Source organism: Rhinolophus hipposideros (genome assembly GCF_964194185.1).
Source record: "Rhinolophus hipposideros genome assembly, chromosome: 7".
Lineage (NCBI taxonomy): Eukaryota > Metazoa > Chordata > Mammalia > Chiroptera > Rhinolophidae > Rhinolophus > Rhinolophus hipposideros.
Window position 1 is genome coordinate 12,384,005 of NC_138053.1, and position 12,196 is coordinate 12,396,200.

Here is a 12,196-nt window from a genome sequence, read left to right on the forward strand (position 1 = left end):
TAATGTTTAGAATACAGCATAGATAAAAAGTTAGCAGGACCAATAAAAGCCCGTATTGGGCAAAACACAGGGACAAATTTAACTTAACTTCAGTAAGGCCCTACATGTAAGAAAAGGAAATGAAATATTTCAAGTAATGGATTGGTTAAAAGTTTACCTTATCTAAACATAATATTTAAAAAAAGGACATTTTTACTAGAAAATAGTACTTTACATTAAAAAGGAAGTAATTTTCATGGTACAGACATAAATGTTAAACGAAATAGATAATTTGAGGACGGGGTATTGAACTAAGCTAGAGGCAGATGGAGAAATTGATATTCAATGGCCCCCAGAGAGCATTAGTACAGCACTCTGGTTCCTAGATTGATTGACACCAAAATTAGTATTCTGCAATTTGTAATTAGGTGTAGGAAGCCAGAGCACTTTGGAGGCATTTGATGTGTTCCCATGCAGGCAGCTTAATTGGTAATGAGATTTACGTGTTGATGTTAGAGCAGCAGATTAGAAATTAAAAGGTGATATACTCCTACCTGGTTTCTGTCTAAAGAACAGGTTGCTTTGTGTATATGAAAATAGGATTATTCACCTATAGGGATGGATATCTATCATTTTATACACATATATAACTAGAGATAAATCTTCTAGTAAATTTTCAATTTAAGAGTTCAGTTATTATAAGAGTCCAATACAATACTGGCTAAAATAGAATGAGTTATTGAAATTCCTTTTGTTCATTTCCTTAGATGTTGTTAATGCTCAAATCTAATGCTAATTAGGTAGCATTTGCAAATAGGCACATCTTGATTGCCCATAGCTATTAAATGTCCTTATTAACAAGAGCTAATATAAATATGTCATGTGGAATCTTACTAAATCACAAATTTTATTTTCAACTAAAATCAGTTATATCATTTGACTTTTATCAAATTTAACTATTATCAAATGCTCAAAATTATTTCCACCATTAGAGTTAGTTTTCAGCTGAAAAGTCCAGGTCACAGTGAATATCTTTAGGCTCTAATAATATTGTTGTAATTTAAAACACTAACCTCACCTATAAATATATTTAAATTCATTTCAACCCTATGAAAGATTGAAAAATAAGAATGGCTACAAGTTCTTTGCAACTCCTCCCATCAAGAGACAGAGTATAGGGCCGGCCCGGTGGGTCAGGCGGTTAGAGCTCCATGATCCTAACTCCGAAGGCTGTCAGTTCAATTCCCACCTGGGCCACAAGGTTGCTGGTTCAACTCCTCCACTTCTGCAAGGGATGGTGGGCAGCGCCCCCTGCAACTAAGATTGAACACAGCACCTTGAGCTGAGCTGAGCTGCCTCCCGAATGACTCGGTTGGAGCGCGAGCTCTCAACCACAAGGTTGCCAGTTTGATTCCTCGACTCCGGCAAGGGATAGTGGGCAGCGTCCCCTGCAACTAGAAAACGGCAACTGGACCTGGAGCTGAGCTGCGCCCTCCACAACTAAGACTGAAAGGACAACTTGAAGCTGAACGGCACCCTCCATAACTAAGATTGAAAGGACAACAACTTGACTTGGAAAAAAAGGCCTGGAAGTACACACTGTTCCCCCAATAAAGTCCTGTTCCTCTTCCCCAATAATAATAATAAAAAAAAGTATGTAAGCTTTAAAAACAAAACAAAAAAAGAGACAGAGTATATTGAATCTGGACTTGGTTGTGTGACCTGCATTGTTGAAAGGAACATTAGCAAACATGACATAACCAAACATTTGCAAAGTGTTTGCTTTTTGGAGCTTCCCCGGTCTCTTGCTGCTTTTGGAAGTCAGTCACCACGTAAAGAGGCCCAGGCCTGTGTTAGATGCTAGAGACATATGGCTCGGTCATCCCTATCACCCAGCCAAATGCTAGACACATGAATGAGGAATTCCAGGCCTAATCACTCTAGTTGATCTGCCAGGTGAACATAGGGAGACCAGCAGAGGAACCACCAAACTGAACCCAGCCCAAATAGTCAAGCAAAATATCATTAGCTAATCAATAATTGTTGTTTTACACCACTAAATTTGGGGTAGCTTCTTGTTTTCTTATGCAGTGAAAGCTAACCGACACAAACCTCTACTCAAACAAATGGCTGCAATATGTCAATATGTACATCCACAGAACTCAAAATTTACCTAAAGACAATGTAAACTAATAGTTTGCATTGCCTTACTTATCTCATTAAGCATAATGAAAGCATTTAGGATAAATATAAATCATGAATTATGTAATAGCCAGTTCCACATGCTTGATTAAATGGCAAAATGAACAAGCTAGATTTTCAATTAATACAAAGATTCTATGCCCTTTGGTTCAAAGGAATCTTGTGTTTCCAGGAATTGTACATAGAAGTTCAAAATGTAAGAATCAGATGAATGGTTCCAACTGTGAATTCAACAAGACGGACTCATTTATTCAACATTCAACTGGTTTTAACAGAAATTTGTAAAAGCTAATTTTTAAAAGTAGCTTTCATTATTTAGGGAAGCACTTCAGAGGCTATTCGTTTTTAAATCTTCTGATTACTTGTTATATATTATTAGATAGAATCTTAGTGGTCTTTTGACCTATGTGATTGTCAAAAGTCAGTTCTCCGTAACTATGGGTTTCACATTCATGAATTAAATCAACTGCAAATAAAAAAATATTCGGGGAAAAAAAAATCCCAGGAAGTTCCAAAATGCAAAACTTGAATTTGCTAGATGCTGAGCACTATGCTGAATCTATGCAAATGAAGTAATGTGTAGGCAGACCTGCTGTAGCCTATATGCAAATATAAGTTACATGCGAATAATATGCTACTTTAAATAAGGGACTTCAGCATCTGTGGATTTAGTATCCATGGAGGATCCTGGAACCAATATTCCAAAGATACTGAGGGATGACTGTGTTTCTTTGATAAAGCATGCATGCTTAGGTACATGGGATCTATGTTAAAATTAGCATGGTATTGATGGTAAGTAACTGTCCACTTGCACCTGCCACTACTATCATGGTACCCAATTTCAACAAAATCAACATTTTCTCTGCTTCTCCAATCTTCTCGTAGCAGAGCTCCTTTGTGTAAGTTTTGTAATCTATGTGTTTTCAGGCTGTGTCTACATACAATGCCACAGCACAGTGCTATTAAAAAGTTCTTAGCTACCACTACACGAGGCTTACCTTTTGCTGGGACAAGGCTTACTGCAAGGAAGGTAGCTAGACTCAGGACTTGTCCCTAATCCTGCCAGCTCCTTAAACATTAGAGGGGTTAAAACCAACAAAATCCTGTAGAGATTATTCATTTTTACTGCCCAGATGTTTGTTTAATTTTTACATGTAAAGAGTGGCAGTATTTTCCAATAAAGAAAACCAAAAGTTGACTGAAGTAGCTTACAAAATTGCTTGTGATATATTAAGAATGTACCTCTTTGATATTTCCCACTAAAATGTAACACACACACATGCATGAGCACACACACGCATACACACACACACGCAGAGCAAAGTCCATATTTTTGCTCCTAGCAATGGTTTAAAGCAGAAACCCACCACAGGCTTCTGTTTACTTTTAACTTTTGTGCATTTGAGATTTGATGTGTCCACAAGTTATCTTTTAGGAGCATGAATGGAGTAATAGCTGTGTTGAATGCAAATAGAAGTAACTCTCATAATGTCTGAACTGCTATATAATGCACTACATTTTTGTCAAATTCAACTTTTCCAGCAGTCTGCATGGAGACCCAGAATTCTAAGTGATATGTATCTGGACCTTGGGGGCGGGAGAGGAAGTAAGGGGGTGGAAAGATATTTTCAGGAACAGACAATGTACAGTAGGGTGGGTGGGATCGTGGTTTCCTGTTCGTACATTCTTTGAGAGATGTTTTGAACTAAAAGACCCCTGTGAGTTCTATGTCAGAGTAATCAATTCCAAAAACCTATTTCACATGTGACAGCCACATGTGAAGCACTTTCACAAAACTTCCACCAGTACACTTCCTCTCTACACAGATGTTTTGTCAAGTAATATGTTGCCGTGAGAATCATTTTGTGATATTTTTACATACTAAAACCCCATGTCTCTCATTGCGTCTTTGCTTCTAAAGGAATGTCACAGAATCCCTTTTAGGGAAATGTTCTAATAACACAAGCAAGCTTAATTTTTGCTGGGAGCCATTAATAGAGATAGAATTTAACATCCACCCGCGACCATCTAACAATATTAGCACTTCTGACTTGCACCATCGCCCCGCCCGCTAAGTCCATTTACTTCGTGGTTCCTGCCCAGGATGACCCAGAAGCAGGAAAGGTCTTGGCGTGGGAATCTCTCTGCCAATCTCTCCTTCCCAATAGTGGACACTTCCTTCCAGGGGCAACTGACCCTCACCTATGAGTGTTGTCCAGGTGGCAGGGGCATCGCTTGTCACATCTGATGCCGTAGAGACCTTCCGGGCACAGGCGTGCCTCGCAGTGCTCACCAGAAAAGCCTGTTTCACAGAGGCAGGAGCCACTCACGTGATAACATTTCCCTCCATTGACACACCGGCAGGTCTCAGCACAGCGCACTCCATAGGTACCAACAGGACACTCATCCTGACACCTATCGAACAGAAGGCAGAAGCGGAAGTTACATTCATTAGGACCATGTGAAAACAATCAGTCTATTCAAAATGGCTTTGTTATGTATAAATTGAAACTGCTTTTTGGACTTGATGTTTATTTTGTGTTTGTCCCTATACAGGTATGAAAAGCACCAAGATGAATTACTGTGACCACAGAGGGTAGTGATAGCAACATGACCCATTCAAAGAAATAAAAACAAATTACGAATCTGGGACATGAGGCATGTTTTATATGCCGTGGCTTGCTGTGGGGACAGAGTCCCAGAGAGCTGTTTCTAGGCTCTTGGCCTCACGTGGAAAGGTCCTGGCTCGGGTAGTAGATGGCCATCAGCCTGTAATCAGATGGCCATCTGCTGTGGCTGGGTGGCTATCAGCTGTTCCCGGTTAGCCATTAGCCACTAATATAACTGCCATGGCTACTCTAGGGGGGTTAGTTGGTTGGCTGGTTGGTTGGCAGAGAAGCAGATGGCGGATTATGGCTAGCAAGTGGAGTTAGCAAGCGCGGATGGCGGATCGCGGATTGTGGGGATCCTACTTCCTCTATCTCTCCCAGCCACCAGCGAGATTGGGGTGCAGGAAGACCTTCTGTTGGGGTACTGGCGGATGTTTGCTTTTGTGTCTCGACCAGCCGCCATGGAGAATATAGTGGTATGACTCCCCTATCTATGGCTCTGTTGGTGTTCCTTTTTGGCCTCACCTGCGTTCTTGTGCATGGAGTGGGAGCGGAGACCCTGCATTATTACACGTGCTAAAGGTACATATGGCATTTTGGTAGATATCAGGAAAGGGAGAAAAGAAATTGTCCAAATGTTACTCTCCGGCCCATAATTAGGAAATTAAAAAATGTGTTTTCCCCGTTCCAAAGAGAAAACTTTGCAGCAAATTTGAAACTAAATTTGAATTCTGTTGGCTTTCATGTTGACATTTAATCTCAGCCATGTGTCTGCTTTTTTCAGAGCTGAATGGTAATCACTGTTCCTCATTTAGAAAGTTATACAACAAATAAAGAAAATCCTCTTTAGATCAGGGAAAGTCTGAGCTATTGAAATCAGGTGTCTTTGCTTCCAACCTGGTGAGCAGGAGCTGGTAGGTTGCAGGAAGGCTTGGAGTTCTCTAACGCAACATTTTTGTTAAGTGGGGTATTGTTCTCTGTTGGGAAGACGCGTTGCCAAATGGCAAGGAAAAAATATCAGACCTCAAAAATTCACTATTGTCTTTTTTAAAATGACATTAGAGCTCAATCCCAGAGGAAGGACATGCTCGGGTAAGTTAGATCAGGTGGGAAGCTGAGTTGTTCGAAGACACAGGATAGAAAAGAGAAAATTATCATCTCTCCATGGAAAGCATGACTAGTTCTCAGCCAGTCCAGTTTCTTTCCGACCAGGCAATGTAACTCGATGGCGCTTTCTGCAGCAGAAGGAACGCCTTCTGCCAAGGAAGAGGGAGCTGGGGTCTCATCCAGCAGAGCACTCACCACAAGCAGGGTAACACTTTGGGAGTCTCAGCAACCACTTCCTGTGTGGCTCACAAGTCATGCCAGAACCAGAGTCTAAAGTGTAGTCAACATTGCACTTTTCAGATCAATATAAAGCAAGCACAGCAAGTGCAAAAGAAATTCAAGCACGCTTGAAAGCTACAGCAAAGTGTCTGAAAAGCCAATGTTTTCCACACAGCTTTGCATATTTTTAATGATAGGGTGTGATTGCTAACAATACCATGGCTGGGCAGGGATTCTACCATTTCCCCCCGAAAATAAGACCTAGCAGGACAATCAGCTCTAATGCATCTTTTGGAGCAAAAATTAATATAAGACCCGGTCTTATATTACTATAAGACCGGGTCTTACATAATATACTACTACTTATATTACTATACTACTTATAGTTATATACTACTTATATTACTATAAGACCGGGTCTTACATAATATAATATACTGTAATATAATATAATATAATATAATATAATATAATACCCGGTCTTATTTTATAGTAATATAAGATCGGGTATAATATAATAAATATAATAAATATAATATGATATATAATATATCAGGTCTTATATTAATTTTTGTTCCAAAAGATGCATTAGAGCTAGGTCTTATTTTGTCCGGCTAGGTCTTATTTTCGGGGAACCACAGTATTATACGTAAGTGTAGAGGATAAATCTTGAGGATCATTTGATACTTTCTTTTCTGGTTAACTGGCTCTAGCATAGTATATTTAATGTGATAGAGACAAGAAAAAGAGCCTCTTGCAAATTGGGTTTCATAGACTCTAGATATCTTTAGGCATGTTTGTGAGTAGTCAAAGCCTTCAAATCAACAGTTCAACAAGCTGTTAGATAAGTTTGGAAGTAATTGCACTAACATTTAGCATAAAATCAGATATGTGTTACACAAGTCTACCCATTTTTAGACCAGACTATTTTTAAAAGGTACTCTATTTTTTTTTTAACTTGTAAGAAGCTATAATAAGCTTAGTTTATTCCTTAAAGATGTAAACTTTATAGAAAGAAATGCTGAGGTACAATAATTTGGCCTCATCGTAGCTCTGCCTAATGCTGACAACTCTGCAATCTGTCCAAATTTTCTTGCAAGTCAGTACCAAAAAGAAAAAGATAAGGTAAAATAATACTGCTTTCTCTCTCTTACATGGACTTGAAAAGAAACCCAAATGCTAAGCATTGGACTGCATGATTTTAAACTTAGTAAAAAGCACAACTCTTAAAGTGGGTGAACTGGGTATAGATGGGAAGCCTGGAAAAATGTCAGCTACCAAATGACAGGGAACCAGTGTGCATATTTTACCATATCTTGGCAGAGACTCCCTTTTCTCTGGGAAAACAAGATTCACAATAGCTGGTCCTGACCCATATTTATCTTTCTAACCTATAATTAAATATACTACTAGTTTGTGTTATAAATGGCGAAAAACCATTTTTGAATTTGACTTACTAAAGTAGCCAGGACAGAAAGCTTGGTTCATATTCCCTCTTCTTTTTTGTCAGTGTTGTGCTTATAAGAGAATCCTGTTAATAATAGTTGTGTCTCCTTCCATCTACGAAGCTAAACTGGTGGGGTATCTTTCTAGAAGTAGACATTTTCCATCTTGAAAATAAATGCAATCATGAAGTAGCTTCCACCTTTGTGATTGGCTGAATGAAAAGTCTTTGTCAAGCAATCTCATCTTCCCTTTTGGGCCCTTTAGTGAAAAGAAGCATCACTTCCCAGCACATTTTATACCCTTAATGTTGCTTTTGTGGCCCCAAGTGGAAATAGAAAAGCTGTCTTAGGAATCAGTAAGACGAAATACATTTTCTTCGGAGATGGCAGAGAAGCAGAGAAAGATACAGTAATAAATATTGGTCACAGTAGAAATATAGAAATTTGGAGTGCCTATATATATTTTTTTAGATTTTGAATAATGCCCTGGAATTGGGAAAAATGAATAAGCATTAAATGAAGATAGACTAATAAAACATGACACCAATTCCCAAACCAACCGAGGGTCACAGGCATGTTTTAGTACCATTTCGATTATTATATTGCATCTCATTGTGAACTTATGGAAAAAGAAATGAGTTAGGATATACGGGCTTCCTCTCCCTCCCTTGTCCTTTTCAGCATGTCCCTCCCTAGAGTGACTGGAATAATTGAGCCCAACAATGATTTAGTTTGAAAGAATCACATTCCTCATTAAAGCTAGAATCGATGGATCAGACCCTGCCTTTCAAACATCTGGAACCGCTGCTCTGAAGAAAATATAAAAAGCACTGGGAACGAGCCAACTTTTCCACCATCCTAGATACGGGAAAGAGTTCTTCCACTGAAGACCAGTGCTTCGTCTCCTCCCCACCCCCATGCCCCCAGTTCCTGTCTATTATTTATGACTTTATCTACTTTCACCCACATCCTTCTTTTGTGGGTAGTAATGGACACTAGGTGTGGCAGGAGAGTCTTGGGCTTCACCTTAACAGAATCCACAATTGCTCCACAGATGTCTCCGTCCAGCTAACACTTACAGAGCACCAAGGATGGGCATGGACCCCAGCAGGGCAATCAAAGGCCTGAGCGATTCCATGGCAACCCATCAGCATGCAAATCACTCTTTTAACCTTTCCAGACAAATTTTTGTGAGGATATGGAAACCTCTTCTCTTTACTCTTGCTTGGCTGTGCAACTTTACACTTCCCTTATCACAATTTTTCCATAAACCCCAAGCCTATTATTTGGGTATCCCATGAGCTGCCCTGCCTGTATACAAGGTGCCTGTTTTGTTTTTTCTGTTTGCCCTCAGTCTGGGATGGCAGTTCCCACATCCTGGGAATGCTCCGCTGGCAAGGCCTGTGGTGGTACCTGCTCCTCCAGGCAGCAGCCCTCTGGCCTAACTAACCTCAGTGATCAAGTTACGCTGACTTCTCCAAACGGGAAATGGCAAGGTGGGACCCCCAAGCCCCTTTCCCATACCACCACAAATTGCCCCATAGTCGTGCATTTTTCCCCTTTCATTGTGATAAATGAGCTTGTTGACAGAGAGAGAGAGAGAGAGAGAGAGAGAGAGAGAGAGAGAGAGAGAGAGAGAGAGAGAGACACTCCGGATGGGCATATCCTAATTGGAAACAGAGAACATGCCATCAGTTCATTGCGAAAACAGTAGTTACAAGAATAACTCAAGAAGCAAGTTCCTTCTTCATTTTCCTTTTCTTTCTCTGGCTCTTTGCCTTCCTTACCCCAAATCTAAAATTCACCTGAAAATGAGCTGTTATTCCCTTTCCCTGTATTCCAAATAAGATGAGTATAAGCTTGCCTTAAATGTTTGTTGTTTTTATGTTCCCTTGAATTTGAGTCTTAAATCTCTAGAGGGCAAAAAATAATTCTATTTAAATTTTTTTAGTGCCCTAAAATATTACTCAAAACTATTATTTAGGATTCTGCTTGGTCCTGTGCCTCTCCTTTCCTGACTCACCTTTCTATAATAAGATGTAATGCCACATGGATCCAGAACTCATCTAACAACCTCATCTACCCAAAATACAACCATAAACCAGGATGTAGGTCACGAAAACTTTCTGAGTAGCCTAATGACGTGTTATGAAAACCATGCATTAAAAGTGTCAATAATACATAACATCAAAAATTAAAGGAAAAATACATAATTATATTAACAAATGATAAAATAGATGTTAATGAAATTAAACAGACACTCCTAACAAAAGTTCTTAATAAAACTTAGGCTCAAAGAAAAAAAAAACACTTGAGCATAGAAAAAACAGTTTACTAAGAAACAATAACAAACATGAAACTATATAGAAGCCATTTCCAATAAAATTAGGAACGAGACAGGAATTCCTACTTTTATCGCTTTTTGTCAACATTGATTTAAAGGTTTTAATTAATGCAATAATTCAAGAAAATGAAATAATCATTATACATATTGAAAAGAAGAAACTAACTTATCTTTATTTGTAGACGATAAATTAATTTTAGCGTTTACTAAAAATAACATTAGAATGAACTGAAAAGTTTGGTAGAGTGACTAAATTAAAAAGTAAATATTCAAAAGCAAGTTTTCCTTTATCCAGAAATACCTAAATAGAAACTGAAATGGGATTTTCCAAAAATTACAAAATGCTTAGAAATAAATTTAAAAGAAAGTGCAGAGTCTAATTGGGAGGGAAGAGGGAAAAATACCCTATAGTATCTTATTAAAAGTCATAAAATTAGACCAGAGTGTTGGAAACAAACAAAAAAAAAAATTTTGAAAAAAAGGTTGAAGAAATTCTTAGTTCACAGATATCACAATAAAATAATGATAGTAGTTACACAGTTCCTAAACAGCTAGGATTTATATAGCTCAGAGAAGTCACTCAATTATAACAATAGCTAATATTAATAAGTTTCGGCACTGTTCTAAATGCTTCAATTTACTTATTTAATCCTTATAATAATCCTAGAGGAAAGTATAGTTATTATTTGAACATTATAGATAAGGCTATTTCTAAGGACACAGGTTCCAAAATCTTTGTTTTTAGCCATTATACTCTTCTGCCTCTCAAGTCTCTTTTCTCAAATTTTACATACATATCCAACGAGCTTGGTTATCCAGTCTTTCAGGATATAACAGACAAAAGAGCAAATCAGAAGACTTAGGGTGAGCAAAGCCGTCGAGGGTAATACTTTATCATCTAACACAAAAAATGACCAACAGTGAATGTAAGAACCACGGGAACACAATCATTTGTTCTTACATCATGTGGAACCAGAGAGCCCTGCAAGTCCCATCGGATCTTACTCTGTCACTACAGCACAATAAAATGACTAATGTTCTTAATAGAATACCTAATCATAAAAAAGTAACATTATGCCCAATATGTTTTAAAGATACCTAAGTACACATCCCATTTAAAAATAAATCTATCCAAATGTGTGTACAGGGTGAAAAGTTTGGTGCTTGAGGCTGTCCTAAACACTCAGCTGTTTACAACCACATATTCATCATGGGTTCTAGATGGTTGACATTTTATTATTATTATTTTTTAATGCTTTAATTATTATTATTTATTTTTTAATGCTTTAATTATTATTATTTTTATTATTATTATTTTTTAATGATGGTGAATCTTCAATTCACCATCACTGTCTATGATTCAGTTTGTATGCATTGAGTTGGGGAAAGAATCTGTCAAACACATTGATACCTTATAGATGCTTCTGGAACATTATAGAATAGTTAACAGATACACAGTAGCAGAGGTGTTCCTTTGACCCTTCAAACTTTCCTTTCATGCCATTACAAACAGAGAGATACAAGACTGTCCCTTACCGTTCCCCTGTGTATCCTGGACTGCAATGACATTGGCCTGTGGCGGCATCACACGTCCCTCCATTATGGCACTGACATTCTTGTGAACAGTTCTTTCCAAAGCGACCCTCAGGGCAAGGCTGACCACACACTGTGCCCTGCATTCAAAGAGACTTGGAAAATTAGATGGGCCTCCAGCCAGGGAACAGGCCAAAGGAGGAGGGAGAAAAGAGAAGAAACAGAAAGGGAAGGACGAGTGTGGAAAAAGAGCTGCAAGAACATTAGATGAAGGGGATTTTAGAACCCAGAAACTCTGTTCATCATCTTACAAATGTTAAAAATTTTAAATAGACTTATTTACTCAGTAAGCCTAAATCTCAAGATACAATAAAAGATGGCAGAAGAGTCATCCTAAGAAATAGAAATACTCACATTAAAAAACTACAGCTGAAGACAGAGTTACATCGGAGTATTATGGTAACCTAAGGAATGTATAAATCCTCCTAAGTGTCTTACACGTATAAGTCAACAATACTTATTGAGTATCCATTACATAAATGACAACATCTGGTACACATGGACTATCCAAATGCTTTACCATATGTTCTAGAGAAAACATTAGCATTGGCTTTATTTCTTACAATGTAGCATAACATAAGATAGAAATTTTGTGTACCTGAATGAACAATAACATTGCTTAGGAAATATTTCTATGGGATGAACCTAGGCATTTTATTTCAGAAGAAAAACGCTTTTAAGTTCAGCACATTCAACAA

At 38.1% G+C, this 12,196-nt stretch overlaps 1 protein-coding gene across 3 annotated transcripts in view; it reads right to left on the reverse strand.

Moving 5' to 3' along the window:
* The window catches only part of MEGF10 (multiple EGF like domains 10), a 157,379-nt gene that overhangs the window by 44,181 nt on the left and 101,002 nt on the right, over positions 1-12,196 (reverse strand). For all 3 annotated transcript variants that reach the window (XM_081052977.1, XM_081052976.1, XM_081052975.1), the window contains 2 exons: positions 11,442-11,578; positions 4,384-4,596 (listed from right to left, as the gene is read on the reverse strand). In XM_081052977.1, the coding sequence (XP_080909103.1) occupies positions 4,384-4,596; positions 11,442-11,578 (350 nt within the window). The remainder of the gene's footprint in view (positions 1-4,383; positions 4,597-11,441; positions 11,579-12,196) is intronic.